General features: G+C 39.8%; 3 protein-coding genes across 5 annotated transcripts in view; all 3 read right to left on the bottom strand.

Annotated features, from left to right (window-relative positions):
* Window positions 1–8,165, bottom strand: part of LOC117730651 (rootletin-like) — a 22,597-nt gene extending 14,432 nt beyond the window's left edge. The window contains 14 exon segments of the mRNA XM_034532500.1: window positions 149–361; window positions 435–521; window positions 1,182–1,272; window positions 1,366–1,593; window positions 1,694–1,800; window positions 1,892–2,057; window positions 2,160–2,251; window positions 2,342–2,425; window positions 2,507–2,698; window positions 3,932–4,074; window positions 4,164–4,224; window positions 4,226–4,291; window positions 4,618–4,874; window positions 7,994–8,165. Of these exon segments, the coding sequence (XP_034388391.1) occupies window positions 149–361; window positions 435–521; window positions 1,182–1,272; window positions 1,366–1,593; window positions 1,694–1,800; window positions 1,892–2,057; window positions 2,160–2,251; window positions 2,342–2,425; window positions 2,507–2,698; window positions 3,932–4,074; window positions 4,164–4,224; window positions 4,226–4,291; window positions 4,618–4,674 (1,587 nt within the window). The 5' untranslated portion in view covers window positions 4,675–4,874; window positions 7,994–8,165.
* Window positions 8,166–9,142: 977 nt separating this feature from the next.
* On the bottom strand, window positions 9,143–14,444 carry necap2 (NECAP endocytosis associated 2). 3 transcript variants are annotated; one of them, XM_034532537.1, is made up of 9 exons: window positions 14,199–14,309; window positions 13,969–14,039; window positions 12,781–12,881; window positions 11,923–12,027; window positions 11,259–11,340; window positions 10,825–10,933; window positions 10,530–10,674; window positions 10,346–10,430; window positions 9,143–10,196 (listed from the first exon to the last, which is right to left on the bottom strand). In XM_034532537.1, exons 3-9 carry the CDS (start codon window positions 12,836–12,838, stop codon window positions 10,151–10,153), a joined length of 630 nt encoding a protein of 209 aa, XP_034388428.1. In that variant the 5' UTR covers window positions 12,839–12,881; window positions 13,969–14,039; window positions 14,199–14,309; the 3' UTR covers window positions 9,143–10,150. The 3 variants fall into 3 exon arrangements, with proteins under 3 accessions (XP_034388428.1, XP_034388427.1, XP_034388426.1); XM_034532536.1 differs by having other exon boundaries at window positions 13,891–14,039; XM_034532535.1 differs by lacking the exon at window positions 13,969–14,039 and having other exon boundaries at window positions 14,199–14,444.
* Window positions 14,445–18,400: 3,956 nt separating this feature from the next.
* LOC117730685 (SUZ domain-containing protein 1-like) lies at window positions 18,401–22,790 on the bottom strand. The gene is made up of 5 exons (XM_034532548.1): window positions 22,719–22,790; window positions 22,101–22,290; window positions 21,055–21,104; window positions 20,681–20,950; window positions 18,401–20,568 (listed from the first exon to the last, which is right to left on the bottom strand). The coding sequence occupies exons 2-5, from the start codon at window positions 22,149–22,151 to the stop codon at window positions 20,457–20,459; spliced, it is 483 nt and encodes a 160-aa protein (XP_034388439.1). The 5' UTR covers window positions 22,152–22,290; window positions 22,719–22,790; the 3' UTR covers window positions 18,401–20,456.
* Window positions 22,791–23,970: the final 1,180 nt, after the last annotated feature.

Here is a 23,970-nt window from a genome sequence, read left to right on the forward strand (position 1 = left end):
ATTACAAATTCAGCATTATTTAGTTGCTGTGTCACCAGCAGCACATTAAAAGAATAATGAACAAAAAATAAAAGCCCAACATCACCAATGTGCTTTCTTCCTGAAACAATCACTGTAATGAAATGAAACAAATTATTTGACATGTCACCTGCAGATGGAGCATCTTGTTAGTGACTGCAGAGCGCAGAGCTGACAACGCCGCCTCAGAAAGAGGAGCCAGGGAGGAGGCCCGAGAGGGGGAGGATGACCTGCGAGAAGATGAGGAGCGGTGAGGGGAGAAACCCCGGCTCAACGCTAGCAGCGGAGCCCCAGAGTTGTCCTGGTCTGCCTCCGATGACGACTCTCCATCGGACAAAACCGTCTACAAAAAAAATGTAAATGAGGCCCTCCCATCTTTATGATATAAGACAGTGTGTATATGTGTGGCTGTTTACCTGAGCGATGTCCCGCATGGTGTCTAACAGCGTCTCCGTGTGAGCTCTCATCGCCTGTATCTCAGTCTCATCGTTACCACTCTGCTCCTGAAAGAAGACAAAATGAAGCACAGGAAGATTAAAGCTACAGTTGGTAACAAAAAATATAATAACATTGACATAGTTTCTCAAACTGTGCCCATGTAAGTAGTAATACATGAGACAGATAATATGTAAAACAATCAGGTTCCTCTGCCTGAGAATTTTTGCTCAGTCGGTCAGCAGCGCTGGGTTTTTAACTGTTGGCGGCCAGTTCTTTACAGCTAAACAGCACAATGAAATATGAAATATGGAAATAGGCAAAGCAGTTACAGAATCTTGATTTATATTCAGAGAGCGCTCCCTAGTTTGATAGTTCGAGCAAATGTAACAAAAAGTTACCAACTTCAGCTTGAATGCAGCTGAAAAAACATTATAGCTTTAATATCATACAGTTGACATTTTTGTTTTGTTTTCTTATTGTCAGCAAATCAATAAAAAGACCAAAAGCAACAATGTATTAATCTGTCTCTCAATACTTTCTGTTTTCCCATTCTATGTCCCTACTGTACACCAAAGGCCAATTTGTTCCTAATGAGCCCTAAAAACAGGTAGCCATAGATTGATTTTTGTTATTGACATTTGGAATAGTGACTGTTTGCAACAGAAGGACAGTACATGTCAGCCAGTGCAACAGTGTGGCTCACTGTTTTTAAAATGACCTCTAACCTCAAGCCTTCTCATCAGTACGACCATTTCTCTGTCTCTCTCCTCAATTTGTCCCTTTAGTCTCTCGGCCTCTCGAACTGACTCCGACAGCCTGAAAGTGAACACAGAAAAGGCAAAAGTTGATTCATACAAATGTTGTTTAATTAATAACAAACCTGTAGGAGAGCTAACCAAAGTCGCTGACCTGACGTTGAGCTCACTTCTCTCTGCGTCTGTTCGGGTCTGAAGATTCATCATCTCTCCCACTCGCTCTCTCAGCTGCTGCTCCAGCTGAATCCGCAGAGCTTTCTCCCGCTCCAGGACCAGAGCTGCTCCTGCCTCCCGCGTGTTCAGCGCGGCAGACACACCTGCACAAGACACCTGAGCAGAGTGGGATGCCCGAGCCAGCTCGTTACGCATATCTGACAAGTCCCTGAAATTGGAGAGAGATTGACACAGAGGGAAAGTGTTAGTACCGTCTTATGTTGAAATCAGTGCACAGGCAGCTGGCTAACAGTTTCCTCTTTGCTGACCTTTCAGTGGCGCTCTTCAGTTCACAGACGTGCCTCCGAAACCCAACCACTTGCCGCCACAGCATCAGCAGTCGACTGTGCTCAGTACTGAAGTAACTGTGGAAAGACTGAAAGGGGACAGAAGTAACATGTACATTACATTACTTTTTTTTCTCCATTCAGAAATGTTATATTGTTTTGTAAGCATCGCTTTCCCACCTCCTCTTCTCTCCTCCAGTCAGACTCCTTTTGTTCCAGTTCCTCCCTGGCTTTTGTCCAGTCAGCGGTGAGCTTGCGGATGTCCTGGCTGAGAGCTTCATTGGCCAAACTGGCCTGCTCCAGCTGCTCTCTCAGCATGGCATTCACTGCGGACAAACTGCTGCTCCTAAAAACGCACAAGGGAAAAACTCATTATGTTGACAGAGCAAAATGTGATATTGTGAGGTGCCCGGGAGATTCGCTACAGGTCTCATGAAGGATCCATCACCTCTGTTGTTCTTCCTCCAGACGGATTAAAGCGTCCTCCAGGTTGCTGCTTGACTCGTCTTGATGGCGACCATTTGATGATTCACTGGGGCTCTGGATAAGAAGATAGTTGAGAGTTTAAATGTTATTTGTGGAAGATTACGGCTGTCGTAATTGGAGTCAAAGTCAATAGATGCCACTCACACTCAGCCTGTGCTTCTCCAACTCTGTGGACCGCTCCTGCACCATCTGCTCTAGATCCCCACACCTCTTTTTGTACTGAAGTACCTGAAGAAGCAAGGAAACTGTGACTGACTTGTAACAAACCCCACGACTTCATCTCAAATACAGAAAGTAAAACAAACATACCTTGGCCTGCAACTTCTGCACGAGCTGCGCCTGCCTCTGCTGACCCTCCTGGTATGCAGTAAGTTTACGCTTGTAGGCCGCCTGCTCCTCGTCCAGCCGCCGTCGTAAGTCCACATTCTGCTGCGCCAGGCTGCGGGACTCAAGTGAATCGTGATCCCCGTCTCCCGTCTCAAAGAGTAGCGCCTGCTCCAGCTGCAGGTTTAGATACCAGTAAGAGGCAGAGGGAGACGTTATTTTATTTTCAGTGCTCCATGCTGTGAGTTTAAAATACCGTACACGCTCTGTAAATCCCAACATACTTAGTATTTGACATTTAATATTTATTCCTTCATCGCAGGAAACAAAAATATCTCACCACAAGGTCTTTTAGTAGCTGCTCTGGAGATGTGTCATACAACACCACCTTCCTCATCAAATGGATTTGCTCAGTTGTCGTGAAAGTGTTTGAAATTGTATGGATGTTCATTATTGAGCTTGGAAACAGCAGGTGGCAAACCCTTTCTCACCAAAATGGGCATTTAGTGGCAGTTCTGGAGCATTATTGTCAAAAAAGTTTAGAAAAAGTAAGATGTTCTACTCAGCTGTATAAGAAGCTGTATAAACTGGGAATGCTGTAAATGTTTAACACTCAAGTGTAGTATGTGTCTTAATAATTAATTAAATAGCAGACAGTGATCACAGACTTACACTTAATAATATATTGTTTTCATCATAGCCCCCAGTATTGTTAACTGTTGCTCTGTAACCCACATTGTTTGTATTTTTAATCAAATTGAAATACTAATTATGACTACAGGTATAATAAGTGGCTTCTTAAAAAACTGAAGTATTTCTGATTTCTACAACAAAAATAAAAATGTGATTTACATGAAATTAAATAAATTGATTTGGAAAGAGTATAAAGGGCTGAAAAACCACATGCTGACAATAACAGCATATTTTCATAAAGGATGTTGTTTCTCTGAAAGAACTTCATCGGAGTTATCTTTCATTTCTGGATGCATGTTTCCTTTATTAATGTTCAACCCAAAAACAAGATGTGTGGCGCCCACCCACCACTCCACTGTGTCTCGTCCCCACTGAGCCCCTGTTTACAGGTCGCGCAGGGTGACAGATGCCATGGCAACATTCCACTTCAGTTAATTCCAGTCCCCATCACCTGGGAGACCGGCAAATCTCAGACAAAGAGAGACCCAAAAAAAATACAGAAATTGGAAACAGGAAAGAGCCACAGCATTCCCTTTAGGTCCACGTCACCTTAAGGATTTAGAAAGTCTCGGGATTTTACTATTCATACACAACGAGGGTCAGTCAGATACTTGACTTATTCACGGTCATATTGAGTATCTCTCTTCCAATCCTAAACTCACTGTTCCTGTTCTGCCCATCTTACTAGAGTCCCATGTTGCAGTGCCGGTGTCTTACCCTCTCACTAATGGCACCATACTTGATGGCGAGTTCGTCTCGGTCGGCTCGGCTGTGTGCCAGCAGGTCCTCCAGCCTCACCAGCTCTCCCTGCAACACCCGGTTCTCCTCCTGGAGGGACATGACCGAGGACATGGCCCCGGCTGTGAAGACACAGGACAGACACAATCCATCAAAGGAAAGTGACAAATTGCACATTTAATAGACAGGAGAGCATATTGCAGAGACTCACAGGTATCGTTGAGGTTCTTTGTGACAATCTCTCGTACTCGTGCTGGTAGGCATGTAGGGGGGGGCGTCTGGCGAGGGTCCTCGGACGGTCAGCCACTTCTCCTCAGACAAAACACTCTCCTCCAGCCTCTAATGGACAAAACACAGACATGTGATGCTTTATCGTTGAGACCTCCACAGAGAAAACGAGCCAGGAGACACAAGCAAGTAAAGAATATCCAAGCCCAGACAATGAAAAAAAACAAATAATATTGTAAATAGGACGCTGGAGATGTGTTTAATTAAAAAGTGCCACAGGACCAGGTGGGGGCCACAGCAGTCACATCAGAACTGCTCCGTGATGAAAACACAATATCAACACAAAACACATAAACCAGCAGCATTTGTCACATCACGCAGCATTGCCCGTTTATTAATAAGCGATGGGGGATGGAGGAAAACCCGGTCGACCTCACCTGTATCACTGACTCCAGCTTGTTGGAGTCGGTGTCTGGGTTTTCCGCCCCACTCATCGCAGCGGCAGCAGATATATGAAACGCTCCAGCGAACAGGATTTACTCCGAGTGAATGCGACGTCTCCGCAACTGAACCGCCGTCTTTGGCTTCACAGCCCGTGCGATGAAGAGGAAAAGTTCACTGGCCCGGAGGCGGCTACGTGTTCGTGGCTGCACACGTTTGGAGGAGCCGAGTGTGTGATCCGTCCTGTCGCCTCCTCCGGTACAGACAGGCCGAGAGATTGAGGACAGCAGGATTAACAGCTAGGGTTTAAGATTCACTTCACACCCCTCCTCCACCTCCACCTCCACCACCACCACTACCTCCTCCACTCCCACTGCCCACATTCACAAGCCTGCAGACCACTGCTATTCAACTGCACAACAAAGAGAGGCCCGAGTAAAACTGTAATAGCCCCTGAGACATTCTGCAAGGGAAAAACTAAACATATGTCCCCCCTCCATTTCTGTTGTTGTTGTTGCAAGGGTAGACTATTTAATAGATTTTCAAAATAATATTTATTTCCCTACAGGAAAATCAATTATAGGCAGGTGTTCTTAATGTGTAATTAGTTAAAGTCACTTTAACTTGGGATCGAATGACATGTGAGTCAGTTGGTAAAACTGTTCCACTGAGAATACACACACACGCACACGCACACGCGCACACACACACACACACACACACACACACACACACACACCACACACATATATAGCTCACATTGCACGGTGCCGTCATGGCGGCTACCGCTGTTAACGTCGCCCCCGACCCACAGAGCGGCCCAACCTCCATTCCTCAAGTAAACACTGTCAGCACTGTTGCTGTTGTTTGTACTCTTTGTGCTGTTAGCACTGTTAGCTTCTAGCCACGCTCAAGCCGTCTCCATGTTGAGAGCCGTGTGGAGGCAAGACATTTGAACTCCACATAGGCCCTTTTCACTGAAGCCCTTTTGACACGTCATTGCAGTGTAAACACAGGTGCAATTAATAACGTTAATTATGGCCCGAATCCATTGAGGTGGGGCAGATGATATGTCAATAGTATGTTCACAAATTGTTTCCACTTTACCCTAGTGGCCAAACATGTGTATTGCTGGGTTAAGAATACAACTATAAGTGCAACATAAACAATGTCAATTCCAATTGGCACACACACCTACATCGGATTGTAGAAACTAAATTGCTATATCTTTTGGAGTGTTAGTCGGCCAAAACAAGACATCTGGGTTTCAGAAAATGGCATTTTTCCCTTTTGTCTGACATTTTACAGACCAAGCAAGTAATTGAGAAAATAAACCGGGGATTACAGATAATGAAAATATCGGCCATTGTTTTACTGTGATGTTCAAGTACAGCAAGTGAGGGGGGCACTCAGTTGTTTCTGATTGGAGGAAAGGTGTTCCAGCTGACCCCATTCTTGCCCACTATTATAAAACACCATTGCAACACTAGCAATGCAGCATGTTAAAAATATATCAGAATATTCCCAAAGTTGTCTTAAACTAAAAAAGATTCAAAACAATACACTAATAATAAAGATGTAGTTATCCCCTTATTATGTTTCACTATGAAACAAGCATGAGGAGGGCACTGCACTACTCTGTGCTTGGATTGTCATAGTTACAGACAGAACGTTCATTGTGTCAATAGCAGACCCTCCAGCCCAGCCTTAAAACACAATGTCTGGATTCAAGAATGTCAGGAAATAAGTATATAATCATAAATGTTAATTTTGTCACAACTCACATACTGTAGGTTTATAGTAAATAGGTGCATCTACAGTATATTGATAATAATTAATTGCAGACAATGTTGGGGGGTTTCCCTGGAATTATTTTAGCATCATCATTTTGTAAATTGTCAACGAATATCACCGCTTTGTGATTGATTACTACTGATTTTGTGTAAGTGTATATGTCTACGTGATGTGAAAAGGCTGTATGAATGTAATAACAACCATGAATCTGAAGCATTTAGTTTACTATGCTGCGCCCCCATCTGGCTTGACAGTAGATCAGAAACTGGTTTTACAGTGTGGGAGATGTGAGATGATCTTTCATCTTCCACAGACCTAACCACACCTGAGGACTTCTCACCCTGGCTTCATTTGAACTGCTTTTTATATTTACAACCAGTAGACGCAGCCATAAATCAACTGCCGAATAAAGGAATCACCCTCAACTGTTTCCTCTTCTGGTTTTGTCCTTCCATACTCTAACACTTCATTTGGTAGGTAAACACGTAAAACCCTCCTAATCGTGTGTGTGTGTGTGTGTGTGTGTGTGTGTGTGTGTGTGTGTGTGTGTGTGTGTGTGTGTGTGTGTGTGTCTGGGTGGTAGGAGGGGCAGGAAACTGTAATTTGGTGGGAACACAGATCTCGCTCTGATTTATTGGAGCAGTACAGAAAAAGGGAGAATATTTAATACGCTTTTACTAAAATGTTCTCAGTATGTTCAATTACTTTCATGTCATTTAATCCAGTATTTATACTTCATGTTCTTCAAATAATGTTTTAAAAATATATATACATTTTATATTTGTCACTTCACATTTCAAATTCGGTATTTATTTATTTGTCTCCATATATCATGTTATGTGGATTCATAAAGATAATAAGAATTTCTCCACAGAAACAAGCTTAGTTTTGGGGCAGATTATTTAATGTTTTAAAAAGCTTCGGGACCCTTCTTTCCTTTAATGTAAACCAGTGTGCTTCAGAAACATCACATTGTGCATCATTAAACTGGTGGAACTTGTATTTCTATTTCTGCACAGTAGCTGAGTGACACCATGCCAACACCAGCCAGAAGCAGTGGTACTTCAGCTTTTCTCTATTGGAATCAGATTGTGCAGAATGAGGCTGACAACCTGTTGCTGTGAGAGGAAGAGGCGCTACTGCAGAGCAACCTCAGCTGGAGAATCAACATCCTCCAACTTTATTTCGCCGTCACACTTTTTGTTTTGTGTGCATCCGGCTGTAAACCCCGTCAGTCTTGTTTATATATTATTTGAATTATATACTGTATATATATTTTATATAAACACGTATATAGAGGAAACACATTCAAAAGACACGCCCAAGTTTTCAAAAGTCTCTTTGATTAGTTTGAGGCGGGAGGAGGAGGAGGAGGGGGTTGTATGTTAAACAGTGCAGCATCCGAGCGAATTAAGCTGATCACGAATTGTTTTCCTGCCACATAGACTGAAATCCCGACTCAATCGCGCTGCTATGGAAACAACAACCGATATTATAAAACGCTTTATCGAGCGATATTCACCCTCATGCAGTACGCGGCGAAAACATCCACTTCCCAGTTCGTATTCATAGTCTCACCTCGACAGATCGGTGTGATGCACGTTATCCTGCCGTCCCGACATTCTTCTGAGCAGACGTTCACCCTACAGAGGCAGAAACAACCCTCATCCACAGCAGATAGACGCGTCCCATCAGCTGCTGGTGGCCGAGCAGTGTCGTCTTCCTGCGATGTCTTCCCCATGCTTTTTCCGGGGAGGGACTTCCAGTTCAGCGGCAGGCGGCCGTGTGAAACAACCACAGATGCAACACCGTCTGAGTACGTGACGGTCTGCTGTCATCACGCCGGATGATCAATTAATGTATGGCAGAACAGTTTGAATGAAAGCAATCGATCGTTTTACAGGCTACAAATGATTGAGATATTTTTTTTGTTTAATACTCTGAACGTCAGCAAATCTCATCAAATCTCAAAATGGAGCTCACAATAACTTGGCTATATGTACTAAATATGGCATAAACTTAAACCATGTAGGCTTTTCAAAGTGCTTTAATAGATAGAAACTAAGATTTATGTTTTGATATAGTGGCTTGTTTCTTTTTCTCAATTAAAATAACTAAAGTTAAAGTTTAAAATCTAAAAACAAGAATTGCATCTTTTTGGGTAAACAGTGATCATATCTACTAGTTTCAGATTAATGACCCTTCATTTCAGTCAGAAAAATCTGAAAGAATCTATGTATTACTATTGCTGAATTTTACATACTAAATCAAACTCAAACATACATTTAGATGCAATTTCATCAACACAAATACTTTCAAAATATGGAAACATGGAAAGCAGGCAATTGTCAAGTTATTGATGTTGAGTTAAATACATGTACATATGATCAACTTCAGAACAATTACATCACTTGAAAACAGCATGGAAATGTTTCTTAAATGGACACCAATTAACCTAAATGAAAAAGAAATACTGGCTGTGATATCACTAACAATCCTGTTAAGATTGTTTTGCTGATTACATTGAGGAGTTACTTGGTGACTCCATGTTCTCCTTCCATCATAAAAACACTTTATGAGATACATACCACCTTTAAACTTTTCCAAAACTCTGATATCCGAGAACACATTGCACCTCTGAAGAAAACAATGTGTAACATGAGCCACGGAGAAAACCTCTACAATCTCACAAGCTGACTACTTCACTAATAAAAATCAAAACAAGAGTCAATGAAATATATTGTTTATTTACAAGATGACTTCGGTTTACATTTTTTACATTTTAGATCATTTTCTGAAAGGCACTTAATCAAATACTCGATGCAAATTGCAACAAGATTTAGGTAAATTTATATTTGGTAACAGGTCACATTTATAAAAGCAACAACACTTGAGGCAAATACATAACGAGGCCTACACAGGCAAAAATGAACAAAAACATGTTCAAACTTTGAATGAATGGGCATGGAAATGGACACCAAGATTAAAATAACCTGGGTATATTTGAAGAAGGCTTAAGAGGTTTCATTTAAAACTAATCATCATATATCAATATAGTTTTGCCAGATCTCCTAAAACAAAATAAAAAAACAAAGTAGGAAACAGAAAACAAAAACGCACACAAACTGCTAGAAAGCTAAACAAAATATGGATCTTTTCAATGGGTAAACTAACTTTCCCTAGATGGTAAAAACAACCTTGAGATGAGTGGTGCTTGTGTAATGAGATAACTATGATGGGAGCATGATGGAACAGAGGGACACAATCAAAAATGATTCTGGACAGATAGCATTGAGAAGGGAGAGAAACTAGATGTAAAATAAGGGAACATTTGATTTAAGGCAAAGGGTAGATGTTTTCATCTGGTTAGTGTAACAAGACAATCGTTCCTTTCAACAATCAACATGCTCACTTGTCTTCAAGAGAGCAGAGACTCCAACAATGACGGTTCATTATTTGCGACTTCTAAAATCAAACAAAGGTCCCACTTTGTGGCAGAGTTTGAGAATAGAATATGATTGTAACACATATGTACATGTTTACTGTTTGTTCCTCCAGAATGTGTTGGTCAGCCGGCTATAGCTTATGTGAACATATTCTTTTCAGAATAAGTGCAGCCAGAACAAATGAGCCAGTCAAGTTTACTAACAGTTCCTTTCTTTTAGTTTCTTGTTGCAACAATCATCTTTTCCATGGAATGTATGAAGCCTGAGTGTGTGCACGCTTTCTCACCACTCAACTAAACTGCACCCATTCTGATTTGACAGCATCTTTACTGGAGCTGTGGAGGAGAGGGGTGAGGGGGGTGAGAGCGTGATGATGAGTGTGACAGAATTAAAAACAATCATGTTAAACAAACACAAATGTGAAAGATGGACAAGATGGATTGCTAGACAGACAACAATACAGGTGACATTGTGAAGAACTTACTTGGAGCCTGCAGATGTGAAATCGCCCCACACGTCGGAGCTGGGTGAGGCTGCAGGGCCAGGGGACCCAAAGTCTAAAAGAGAGGCTGGATCAGGAGAAAAACATGGATGTAAAGCATGAATACTGTTTAAATCATGTTAAGATGTAAAATAAATTTGATTTGATACAAAAGCAGGGTGATCACCAGTGTTAGTCTGTTCCGCTGAGACTGTCTGCTGTTCCACAGGAGGCGGTATTACACCTCCAATCTTTGCACCTGGTGGAGGTGGGAGTAGACCCATACCCATGGGCCGTGGTTTGGCACCACCTGCATCCTTCTTCTTGATGTTCTGTGATAGACGGAGTCATGAGAGTTTCTGAACATCTTTATTGTCCAATTGGTGGCTCATTGCTTTAGATAATCTGTCATTGTTGTATGTATTATTTAATCATTTGTGTTCATTTCTTTACATGTGTAATATTGGTGCTGAAGGACTCACCCCAATGCTGATCTTGATAGTCTGCCCCTCTTTGAAGCTGAGGTCCAGCTTAGGTGCTGTACTCTCAGAAGCTTCCTGTTTTGCGAGCTCGCCTTCTTGCTTCACCCACCTTTAGAAACAGTTTGAAAGCATAATAATTATCACTGCAGTAATGTTGGAAAGAGTCAAACTGTGTCATTACAGTGGCAAGATACAGATAACAAAACATCAATATTGTATTGCAAGTATTGTAACAAACACAATCAAAAAGGTTTAATGTTTGTGTTGATGGTCTCTTTTACTCTCAAATTGTAAATAAATACATTATATGCATGATGGACAAATGTGCACTGTTGTCTATCCACAAAGTAAATGTGCAAGTATGAATGTTGTTCACAGTATCGTATCAACAGAGATCAGATAGTAAACTGACAACATAAGAGAAGCTAACTTACTTGAAATGGTCTTGTAAAGCTACATTGAAGTCAAATGAGTCTCCACGATCAGCAAAACCCAGGCCGATAAAAGCATGACGTCCTTTAGGGAAAAAGATTTTAAAGAAAAAAGCACATTGAATCATATAAATAACATAATGCCTGCAGTAAGATATAAGACCTGTGACTTAGCGATAGATCTTAGTCTTACATTTACAGACTAAATTAAGGCTATAAATAGCAAAAGAAAAAAATCGCTTTTGACGTTATACATTGCCATTTTATAACTGAAGAGTGAGACAGACAGAGTTCCTGTGATTGTCTTGATAACAACTAGGACAAGTTAACAAAGTCCTGAATCACGGTGATGTCACGTTAAGGATCATGGGGATGAATGATGCGCAGACACAATCTTTCCTTTGTTCAGAGAAAAGCTAATGCACTATTTCACTTCCACAATTCAATCTGAATGCTGATTCTCTTGAAAAAGAAAAATGTACCATTAATCTGAAAGACTAGATCGTCATGTTTTGTATTTTATACCCAATTTAAATGAAATTCTTACATTTAAATTGAAATATTAAAAAAAATGATTAATATGATGCATTCCTCTATAAATTTGACATTACATTTGAGTCGTCTTTAGAAGAACATATCCACGACTTCTCCAAAGAAAGTGTCTTACCATTGCCATCTTCTATCCGGATCACAAAGTACCTGCTGGAGTCTGTGACTGATTCAACTACACACCCTGGATACTGTTCGACTGGAGCTTGGGCAAACAACTCTCCTGCAAAGAACACATGTAGAACAGTGCTTTAGGGTAATTTACTGCATTGTGACTAATACAGTAAAACGGTCTGTTGCAAAGGACAAACAAAGTTAGCAAGCTGCTTGACGGGCGCATTGATCACACTGTGACAAACAAATTTATTTGTATAATCGACGAGTCAGGATACCCCAGATTATAAAACAGATTATTACCCCAGATTATTTTGAATAGTTAATGCTGAAGCTATTTTAATGAATTTGGTGACATTTTCAGTGACTGGTTGTCACTGTAGTCACTCAGATAAGAGCTCCATTTGAGGCTTAATGTGTACAATCAAGAGTGAAAGGGCAACAACACACTTGAAGCCTCCTGTCTGCAAATTCACCCGAGAAGATATTCACCTGTTCAATGACATATTCCAAAATAAACCATCCATCCATCCATTATCACCCGCAAAATAAACCATGTATGTTAAATAGCCTTGAGTCAGGAAACTTGTTAATGTGACAACATCAAGGTCATGAATCTGCTGTGTAATTACATATTACTTTTAACAACCATAATAACAGTCATCTAAATATGTTGCATAACCTGTGTTTACTCACATGGCTTTTAACATACAGTAAGTATTGTGCCAATCGCAATTGTTTTTTTTTGCATGCTTGTCATGATCCAAAAAGAGTAAGGTTAGTTACAAAATATACAAAGAATCCATGTGGTGAATTATGTACACACATCAGATTGAGCTACAAGGAGATGCCACTTGTTTACCTGTGTTTTTGTCCTCTAACTTAATGTAGGCCAGCTTGCCTTTCGCAGTGATTTTCATCCTACCACTCCATGCTGGTTCATCCAGCTTCCAGTCAGCAGCACTAAAAAAACAGGAAACACACGTCTGAATGTGAAAGGGGCTGACTGGATCACCATTTTTACCCAGACAGCTGCAGCTTTTCACAGCAGAAGGAAGTGAAATCAAAAGTTTTCAGGAAGACAAAAATGAGTCTGAACTGAAAGAAATGTGACACCTGTGAATCCTTTAAATATATGATTAAAATTGATAGGATTCAAAAATTTACTTTTATGACATCTTCTTTATGTTGAAAGACAGACAACAGGCTGCTTCAATGACAAACTGCTCATAACACTGCGGTGATTGATGTTATATGTAACAACTGAAGGTAACACCTCCATGTTATGTTTGAATGTAACAACTGATGGGAACTCCTTCATATTATAATGTAACACCTGAATGTAACTCCTCCATGTTACAATGTAACAACTGATGGCAACTCCTCCATGTTATAATATTATGATGTAACAACTGAAGGTAACTCCTCCATGTTATAATGTAACAACTGATGGCAACTCCTCCATGTTATAATATTATGATGTAACAACTGAAGGTAACTCCTCCATGTTATAATGTAACAACTGATGGCAACTCCTCCATGCTATAATGTTATAATGTAAGAAGTGATGGTAACTCCTCCATGTTATAATATATTAACTGAAGTTAACGCTTCCATGTTATAATGTAGTTAAGTGAAAAAAACAGTTTCGTGTAAGAGTGGAAACAAGAAACAATCCGTCATTCACCGACACATGTAAGTCTAGCTGACGTGAAATAATGCTTTCATTGAATTATTCTGATATTATTTTCAGCAACACAAGCAAACAATAAACTGAATTAATTGTAATTAATGGCACTTAACGTCAAATAGTTCTACGCTAGCATTAACTATAAACTCATGCATCTATTATCGGACACGAGCCATCTTTAACCCTCCAGACTTAAACGTTACCAGCGATGTCATAATTTCTCATAACTTTCACGACTAAAGTTAACTTTTTACACGGCAGCAGCAAGGCGCAGTCAAGGACCTGTTTGTTGACAAAGTCTGGACGACGAAGACCAGATACCAGTTTGATATTCTAGCACGTGTCACGTGTTCAGCTCACGTTATGTCCGTTTATCTGAATCCGTACGAGTGTTACTACTGGACGTGTTGACTGTAACCGTCGAATACACTCTGCGGGGAAATAGAGAAATTACAATTATCATCCAAGCTAACCACTTGTTGTCCGATAATGGGTGCATTCGTGTTAAATTAGCTTCATGACGGACACTTGTCTCTCCGCCAGTGAGACTCCTCAGTCACTTCCACGACTTCTCATTGAGCTCTTCTTACCGATATCCACGGTTAGAGGCCCGCGGCGGGATCCGGTAAACATGAACCTCGGGCTTCACACAGAGCATTGACTCATAACTGTTGTCTTCTGCCATTTTGTCGAGTTTCACCAAGGTTTCACAAACTATCAAAACCAACTTCCGACTTTTAATGGACACCTCGGCTGGAGTTGAGCAAGTTGAACCAAACAAGATCCCTAAATTATCCGATCCGCGTCGCTCACTTCAAACAGCGCCGCGTCTGGTCAGGATGGTTTGAGCAGTTAGGAAGTACTACCAGTACTACCACACAATAATACTAGTAATGTCAGCCTGTATTAACTTGACCTATTTACAGATTTACACATGGCATTACAATATTGTTCTGGGTATTTTGTTTGTGCACTGTGCTTAAAAGTATTGAATTAATTTACATAAAAGAGCATCAGATACAGAAATACTTTTTTGTAATATGTGGCGAACACCAATGAAACACTGTAAAAAAACGTGTCTTAAAAACATTTAACTGTTTAGTAGTGCTGTTTTATTTTGATAGATAATATTTTTTTAAGGAACATGTTTGCTGGTCTACAAACTTTTCTTGCAGTGCAAATAGTTGAACAATACGCATTTGGTTTGAGACCTCTTATATTTGTCTGCGTATGGCCCACAATCAAAGAAGCCACCCGTATTCTACTTAAAGTACAATCATTTCATTTATTCAGGACCATGGCAGGAGGCAGGAGGCAGGACCAGGGTCCAGGCATTACCACGATCCATGGAAATTTGTGAGGCGAGAAAGCAAAGACTCCGGAGAATGAGCAAAGTTAGTAATGTGCATTAATGGTGCATGAAGGAATACAGAAGAAGATAGAGAAAGTGGGCATCAGCAGGGCCGAGGCAGGACCAGGATAATATGATCTCTTAGTTGTTGTTAGTACACAAGCATTCTGGGTCAACTGGAGAGATTTAAGAGACTTATTAGAGCAGCCTGACAATAAGGAATTGCAGTAGTCTATTCTAGAAGTAACAAATGCGTGAACACATTGTTCTGCATCGCTTTGAGACAGGATGTGCCTGATGTTACGTCGGTGAAAAAAGGCAGACCTTGAGATTTGTTTTACGTGGGAGTTTAAGGATAAATCCTGATCAAAGATAATTCAGAGATTCTTTACGGTGGTGCTGAATGTCAGGGCAATGCCATCAAGAGAAACTATATCATTAGATAATTAATTTCGGAGGTGTTCTGGGCCTAGTCAAATTTAACATCAGGAAGTGTCATGTCATCCAGGTTTTAATGTCTTTAAGACATGTTTGAAGTTTAGCGAACTAGTTGAGTTGGTTTCGTCTGGCTTGATCGATAGATATAATTGAGTATTGTCTGCATAACAATGAAAGTCTATGGAGTGTTTTCTAATAATATTGCCTAAAAGATATATATATAAGGTAAATAAAATTGGTCCAAGCACAGAACTTTGTGGAACTCCCTGACTAACATTGGTGGTCATCGAGGTTTCACCGTTTACAAATACAAATTGAGATCAATCTGATAAATAGGATTTAAACCAGCTTAGTGTGGTACCTTTAATGCCAATCAAATGTTCTCGTTTCTGTAATAGGATGTCATGGTCAATGGTGTCGAACGCACAACTAAGTACAGGGACAAGTCCTTTATCTGATGCAATAAGAAGGTCATTAGTCATTTTCCCCAGTGCTGTGTCTGTGCTGTGGTGTTTTCTAAATCCTGACTGAAAATCCTCAAACAAACTATTATTATGTAGAAAAGTCACTCAACTGATTTGCGACTACTTTCTCAAGGATCTTAGAGAGGAAGTGAAGTTAGCCAACATCTCTGGAATAAGAGTGGGCTTCTTAAGAAGAGGTTTAATTTCAGATACTTTGAACAATTGGTACATGGCCTGTTTTTAAATAAACATTTATAATATCTAGTGGAGAGGTACTAACTAAAGGTAATACTTTGAAAGACTATAGTACATGGCCTGTTAGTAAAGACACATTGATGATATCTAGTGGAGAGGTGCTAATTAAAGGTGAAACATCTCTAAACAGCCTCGTCGGGATGGAGTCTAAGAGACAGGTAGAAGGTTTGGCAGTAGAAATGGTTGAAGTCAATTGGTCAAAGTTGATGGGAGACATCCATCAACATACATATCAGGGTTTACAGCTGTTTCTGAGGTTACTCTGAGGATAGATCGGTACTGGTTGAGGGCGGGAGATTATTAATCTAATAGTTAGAATCTTTTCATTGAAGAAGTTCATGAAGACATTACTACTGAGGTCTATAGGAATACACGGCTCCACAGAGCTGCGACTCTGTCAGCCTGGCTACAGTGCTAAAGAGAACCCTGGGGTTGTTCTTATTTGTCTCTATTACTGATGAGTAATAGGCTGCTCTGGCATTACAGAGAGCCTTCTTATATGTTTAAGACTATCTCGCCAAACAAAGCAGGATTATTCCAAATTGGTGGAACGCCATATGCTTTCATGCTTTAATTTGCAGGTCTGAGGGTTATACCAGGGAGCAAACCTTCTTTGTTTTATTATCTTCTTTTTTAGATGGGCTATCGAGTATAGTGTCATTCTCAGTGAGGTTTACAGAATAAAATTATGTAAAAAGGGGGATTGAGCCTGTAGCACTATCGACAAGATGATCAATCTGGGACGGACTAAAGTTAGCACAGGAATCCTCTGTTATTGAGACATCGTATTTAATTAAATGCAGAAGGAATCGTTTCTTTAAATGTACCTACAGCACTGTCAGTTAGACATCTGGCGTAGAAACCTTTGCCTAACGGTGTACAATCTATAAACTCTAAAGTTATTAGGTAATAGTCTGATAAAAGACGGTACTGTGGAAAAACTATTACATGTTCTATGTTTGTATGCCATATGCAAGAACAAGGTCGAGGGTGTGGTTGAAGCAGTGATTGGGTTTCTGTACTCTCTGACAGAAGCCAATCAAATCTAATAATAAGATAAACGCAGGACTAAAGCTATCATTATTGACATCCACATGAATATTAAATATCAGTTTTAAGGATTAAACTTGATAAAAACTCTGAAAATTCAGATAGAAATTCAGAATATGGACCTGGGGCCCGGTACACTATAATAAATATAATTGTCTGTATTGTTTTCCAGGTTTGATGTGAAAGACTTAAAACAAGGCTTTCAAATGAGTTGTAGTTTAATTTGAGTTTAGGGTTTATTAATAGGCTTGAGTCAAAGATGGCTGCTTCTCCACGTCCTCGAGGAATGTGAGCATTAATATGACTTGTGCTGACATATTCTTCATGACAAAGCCCAGTTTCAGTAAAACAAAATAAATCAATATCAGATCTGATATTTAAGAGTCCACATTTAATTATCCTATTTTGTTGCACTATTGCATTGGTGTTAACTCTTATGAGGTTATTTTGTATTACTCTACTGGTTACCTTTGATTTAACTAATTTAAGTGGCCGAGTTTTGGGCAGGTAACTGCTTTAATGGAAATGCAGAGAAGGGTGTAAAACGACAACTTTGCTTTCTGGTCTAAACACTGGGTTGTCATGGATTAAGTCCGCAAATAAACTTGATCAGATTTGCAGAAATGAGATCTGTTCTAATCAGAAAAGTTTTTCGCCAGAAAGTCTGCCAATTATCTACGAAACCCACATTGTTTGCGGGACACGTCGACAACCAGCGGTGGAATGATGACATGCGGCTATACATCTCACATTCACCTAATCTGAGTAATATTACTGACTGCTTCAACAGGTTGTGTAGTTGAAGCAGTCACTAACCATAACCCTTTTATAAATGTCTTTAAAATCAATCATATTCAGTTTATTTAAACTGTATCAAATTAAATAATTTAGAAGTAATATACGTAACATCTTTCTGCACAAAACAAACAAACACCAAGTTTGAAGTGTGTTTATTAAAGGGTATTCAATTTTCATTTGTGATTTTTCAAGTTTCAAAACAAGAATGACATCAAATCTGCATTGAAGTAGGCAGGCGGCTTTGAATGACTGAAGCAAAGCTTAATATGTAGATCACATAGATACAGGATGTGTTTTGCTTTTAATTATCTATTTAAAATGATAACAAATCCATTTCATTTCAATAATTGAACCAGATCCCTGGGAACAGTATATTAAGATGACAGTGTAGGCTGTACTATGTCTTTAAACAAAAAACATTGAGACGTTAGTGCTGCAATGGAAAACTTATATTGCTGTCAACAAACAACAAAAGGAAACTTCAATTCCCAGACATTAGTGAATGTCCACGCCTCTGACCCTAAAAGGTCCTTTTCCTTTTTAGCGAGTGAGGTGGGAATAAGTGGCACAAATGCATCAGCCATATTTATAAGTTTACTGCTGTGTAGAGGCAAGTTGTTTAATTTATAATAGTTTAAATGTATTCTTTTCTTTTGAATATTTCCAATTAATGTGTACCTGGAAATTATTTGGATAAATTATGGTCTTAGCAGTCATGAACGTGTCTGTAATAAAAGCATTTTTGCACCTTTTTCGATTGCGACACTCTTGCAGCTAGTAACTGTACCTCAATGACAGGATGTATCAAGGAAAATAATAAAACTATCACAAGTGCACAAAAAGCTTAAGACTAACAAGCACTACCCATTGGAAAGTGAACACATGTAACCAGGGATCATTTGTCATTTAAGGCATACAAGTGTCAAAGGGCTCAAAAATGATTGCAGTAATTATCAGCACTGGTATCAGCATTTGATGAGATTATTGATTTCATGGTTTGCAAAGTTTTATTTTTAATCGGCGGCAAACAATGGTGTAAAATCCCTTTGCGTCAAAAACACCACATGAAAAACATTCATCAAAACCAGGCAGTGGAATTTGGCTTCATTCTAAAGGACACTGATTTAAAAATGAGCGTTCTAATATCTAATATCTTTGTGATCATTTTTGTAGTTTTCGAAAGAAATTTCACGGACTCTTCCAAATTAACACAGTTGTCATGTAACTACGTTATCCCCCAAGCTGAGCATCAAATAGTTATTTCTGAAGACCAAACCATAACCTTCAACATACTTCAACTGGTGCAAAAACAGATCAAAGCCCTCTTTTCTAAACAGATGCAGCACAATTGGCTGTAAAATAAGTTCCAATTTAGCACTTCCGTTGTGAAACAGAAAAGGAAAAAACACAGGAACATATATGCATGATAACTTAAGATTTTCAATTAATGAATAGGTCTGCTATTTATCCACTTTGATGAAATAAAAAATGACTACCAATACAGTTTTGTATGTAGGCTACATCATCTAATCTCTGATACACTACTGACCTCTTGACTTAAACATACTATTTCTCGGGAAAAAACACAAACATGAAGAAACATTGTCAGCGGTTTAAAACAAAACATAATTTGAGAACACATCACAGGTAAATAGGCAATATGTAAAAAATAATCCAGGGAGTGACTTCATCTTTATTGCTTGAATAAACTTAGATTGAGTGACATTCCGACCTTCTGATCTGTAATCTTTGGCCAAAGGCTGCGTGCCCACCGGGCATTTCTTTAATAGCCACCAGAGCCAAACAGAGGCCTGTGGACTGTGGAAAATACTGGTTTGGGCCTCTAACATTGCTATGCAACTACGGTATAAAAACGCACTTTTAAGCACAGTGCACTTTTACTCAACTTTCACTCAAGCTGCTGAAAACACAGTAAACTCCTAGCACTGTCAAACATTTAATTTCCACAGAACCCCAAAAAACTGAGGCCAGCGACCCGGTGGACACCCAGCCATGAGCCACGCTCCATCAGTGGAAAGGCCAGCTCCTTTGCTTGTACCTCTCAGGGGAATTCCCACAGATTCCCGAGCTGCCCTTATTCGCCCTGAAAAGACAGGTACCTGATGCACTCGGCCAGCCAATCATATGTAAATCACAGGGCACCTCATGGAACATCAGAGTATCACAGTGTGTAGGGATGTGAGGCAAAAGCCTGTTCACAGTGTGGAACAGAAGGGGTTTCAGATCTTTGGCTGATCTCTGCCATCCCCTTGCACATTCCACAGAAGGTGGTGAAACGCAAAGACCATGCCAGAAAGCAGAGTAGAGAGGGTGGAGGAGTTCATTTCAATCCATGCTGTGTCTTCATATTTCTAATGTCTGTCGAATTTGGTGTCATCCCACCACTCTGCTCTTCATACCACACCCTTGAACTGCCACCCTTTATGCCCTCTAAGGGAGACAGCTGATTCCTTGCAGCCGGTAGCTCCTCTTTATCTGCAGAGTCTGAAGCCTGAGGTGCCATCTGGCCCAGTGGGCTGGCGGATCACATGGTTGTTTGGACGAACTGGTTCCACTGGTTGCTGCACACTCATACGTGCTGCCCTAATGAGACAAGGAGAAATTAGAACAAATTAATATCACTGTTTTTCACTTCTCTGTGTTTCTAACTACTTTGTAAAGTAATTGTATGTTCTTCTTTGTTGTAATGTCTTACCTGTCCTGGGAAGGATTGTCCTGAGGCGTATCATCTGAAGAAGCACTACCCAAGATCCTTCTGCGGGCTTCTGCGTACTCTGCCTCCCGCTGGGCCAAAGACTTCATCTGCTGAGAGGGACGATTTGAGGATGCAAGGTTTCCTGCGGTACCGTTATTTGACGGACGTTTTAAAATTCTAATTTGTGGTGGGGGTGCTGCAGGCAGAGAGTCATCCTGGATTACAATAGCAGTTTTAACAGGTGAGCCACCTGAACCCAAGCTGAACTTCCTGTACAGGTAAAAACATAAGGGGAATAAAATTACTCAGAAAAAAACTTCTATGCAATCTTACCATGTATTTACATTTTTTTGATAAATTGTCTCTTTGCTTACTTTGCCTCCTGATTTATTTTCAGTTTAGCCTCAAGCCGTCTCTCTATTTCCTGAGGAGAAAAGCATATTTATGACGTTTGTATTACTGAAAAACTCATTAACCTGTATGCAATCATATTCAGGATATTTGGATTACTAAATTGCTGACTGGTTACTGGAATCTATGAAAACATGCGTTTGATGGATACTATAACATACTTCAATCATTACAAATCAATAATCCTTGATCATGGTATGGGATTTATTGAACCTCTGGCGTCACTAATATGTGATCTACAATTAAAAATGTAGACACAAGATCAAACTACATTTGTTAAGACATACATGTTCAGACAGAAGTTGAAATTCATATTTAGTGTAAAGCCAATGCAAAGTGTACAGGTTAAACTGTATTCATATCTCAGTATCATTTCAGATCAATACATTGCCAGCTGTTCATAAAAAGGATGAGGATAAAAGAATGCAGTCACTCAACTATTACATTCCGTTCCATAACAATAATAGCATTGTGTACATTGAAACATGACACAGAAAGGCTTTTTCAGCAAATGTGATTACATGGGACAGGTTTTAAAAACAGGATTGCTGCAATATGACGTTGTAATATGATGTTTTAAAAATGAGTTTAGTTTGCCACAAACCAATTAAACGGGTTCAATCTACCTAATCTGCTAACAATATTCGCTTCTAGTCAAAATAGTATTTCAAAAAGCCCTGAACATACTACACTGTTGTGTTATTGCAATGATGTAAACATTCAATATGTTTTTCCACACAATATACAATAATGTTGTTAATGACATAAAGTCAGGATCAGTCCCGTGTCATTGTGGGACAGCGAGGCCTGCAGGATTCAGTCAGAAAGACGAGCTGATTTCTTTGATGAGAAAAAAACCAAACTAAATAACGTGTTTATCTCAGGTATTTTAGCACACGACACATCCAATGTATCGACAATTCTTGATAGACGACTGTCTGGTGGGCAAACTAAAACCAAGTTATAATCTCGTTATGAAGAATAATGGTCCAACGTTAGTCGTTCTCACCCCGCTGTCCGCTGCCTCTTCCCAGCTCTCTGCGACCTCTTCATCCTCCATGTTTAACAGGACTGCTGGCTGGTTACCTCTTCGGCTCCACAACTATCTCCCCGCCACGCAGAGGGCATGGGACAGTGGACAGAGCTCACGCAGATCCGCACAGAACCTCAATCTCACGAGTATGTGTGACAGATGAAGTCTGAATAAACAAATTGGCAACCCGTTGGCTGGCCGCGTGTTAGCGTGCTAGCTTAATGCTCTACTGAGGGCAATGCCCCAAACGTTAGCTGCCTGCTATTTTCAATTTGGCAAAACGTCCACCTCGGTAAATCAACCGACTAGTGTCGTCCACACGCCAATCAGATGGATAAACACAGTGTACACAGGAGTTTGGGATAGTTGACAGTGAGCTAGGGTTTAACCCTTGACGTTGATCAGTGCCCCTAAAGTTGAACCGTTACAACATGGAGGGACATTACGTTGTATTTGCGTTAGCTTGGGTAGCGTCAAGGTGCTAGCTTCTATCACGACAACTAACCAGCAAAATAAAGTCATTTAAATCTGTCTGAGCTCATGTAACTGCATAGCGCTGTATGGTTGTCAGTAAATAGCGAGAGATAGTCTTACTCCACCACACTGTCGTTGTTTTTGATGGATGGTGGAGTAGAGCGCCGAGTGTTGGATAAGGCTTGTGGTGTTGTTGAAGAGAAATGCTGCGTTCAGGTCTTGTGCGAGGCACTGACAGAAACACCACGGGGCCATTGGACAAACAATACATACCGTACATAATGCAATTCATAAAGGCCCAAAGTGACATATTATAATTGACAAAATGTATGATCAAATTGTATCTGTAATAGTAACTGTCTGTTTGGAGGGATTAGCTAAATGTATAGTTACAACCTACAGTCTATGGTTACAACTGCTTGTAAAGTACAATAGGGAAATAAACGGTAGGGACATGAATGCAGCATCAGAATCAGAAATCCCAAGATTTTCACATAATTTGCCTTGGTATTTGGTGCTTACAATATACATAGTGAGATAAAACAAAAAATAAACGCAAGCAGGCTACTAAAAATAGTCAAGAATCTTAAATACAATACCAAATAAATAAAAGTTTGTTCACGAATTTGCTAAATATTGTCGAAGGAGTGTGCAAAAGTTTGCAATGTACAGAGATGATGGGCACTAATATAACATGTTGTGACAAGATGTTGCGACTTAAAGTTAATGTAACACGTCCAGACAATATTCCAAATAAATGATTTTCTGTAATTCAATGGCTTTTGATCATATGTGGATATGCATTTGATTCCAACGTATAGCAGATCAAATTACCTCTCGCCTATTTAATATTCGTCATTAATTCAGTTTGTTGTCTATTTTGCAGTTTATCTCCCAATATGAACAACTACGAACAGTGTATTATATTATGATCAGGCACCTTACCATCATAAAAATGGGCTATTAGATTAAGGCCACTAAAAAAGAAAAAGTGTATTTATACTAGTTAACATTTTCATCACCAAAGACTGGTTAGTTTACATTACCAATTGTGTATATATATATACACAAAATTGGTAATATATATATATATATATATATATATATATATATATATACATCCTTGTATGTCCAACATACTTGGCAATAAATGGTATCAGAATCAGAGTGTGTGTATATAGCTCAACCCTTTAATAACAGGTAGACTAAATAAAGTTAATTAAATTAAAAGATACATTTCCTGAAACAAATAAAACGGGTGACATTTGTTTTCCATCAAGGTCTGATAAAGTTACAAGTGGAAGAGACATCCCTTTTGTACCTAACGAGTTTTTCCTTTGCTACAATAAACAAATCGGATAAGCATCCAGGT

Source organism: Cyclopterus lumpus, chromosome 5, assembly GCF_009769545.1.
Source record: "Cyclopterus lumpus isolate fCycLum1 chromosome 5, fCycLum1.pri, whole genome shotgun sequence".
Classification (NCBI taxonomy): domain Eukaryota; kingdom Metazoa; phylum Chordata; class Actinopteri; order Perciformes; family Cyclopteridae; genus Cyclopterus; species Cyclopterus lumpus.

Excerpts from the sequence above, each read along its gene's own strand:
- necap2 (XM_034532535.1), bottom strand. The coding sequence starts at position 14,293 with ATGGCAGAAGACAACAGTTATGAGTCAATGCTCTGTGTGAAGCCCGAG. Across the intron at positions 12,028-12,780 it reads GTTAGAGGACAAAAACACAG|GAGAGTTGTTTGCCCAAGCT; the intron begins GTAAACAAGTGG and ends TGTTCTTTGCAG. Across the intron at positions 10,431-10,529 it reads AGCGGAACAGACTAACACTG|CCTCTCTTTTAGACTTTGGG; the intron begins GTGATCACCCTG and ends CTCCTGATCCAG.
- LOC117730685 (XM_034532548.1), bottom strand. The coding sequence starts at position 22,151 with ATGGAGGATGAAGAGGTCGCAGAGAGCTGGGAAGAGGCAGCGGACAGC. Across the intron at positions 21,105-22,100 it reads AAGAGGCAGCGGACAGCGGG|GAAATAGAGAGACGGCTTGA; the intron begins GTGAGAACGACT and ends TTTTCTCCTCAG. Across the intron at positions 20,951-21,054 it reads AAAATAAATCAGGAGGCAAA|GAAGTTCAGCTTGGGTTCAG; the intron begins GTAAGCAAAGAG and ends TTACCTGTACAG.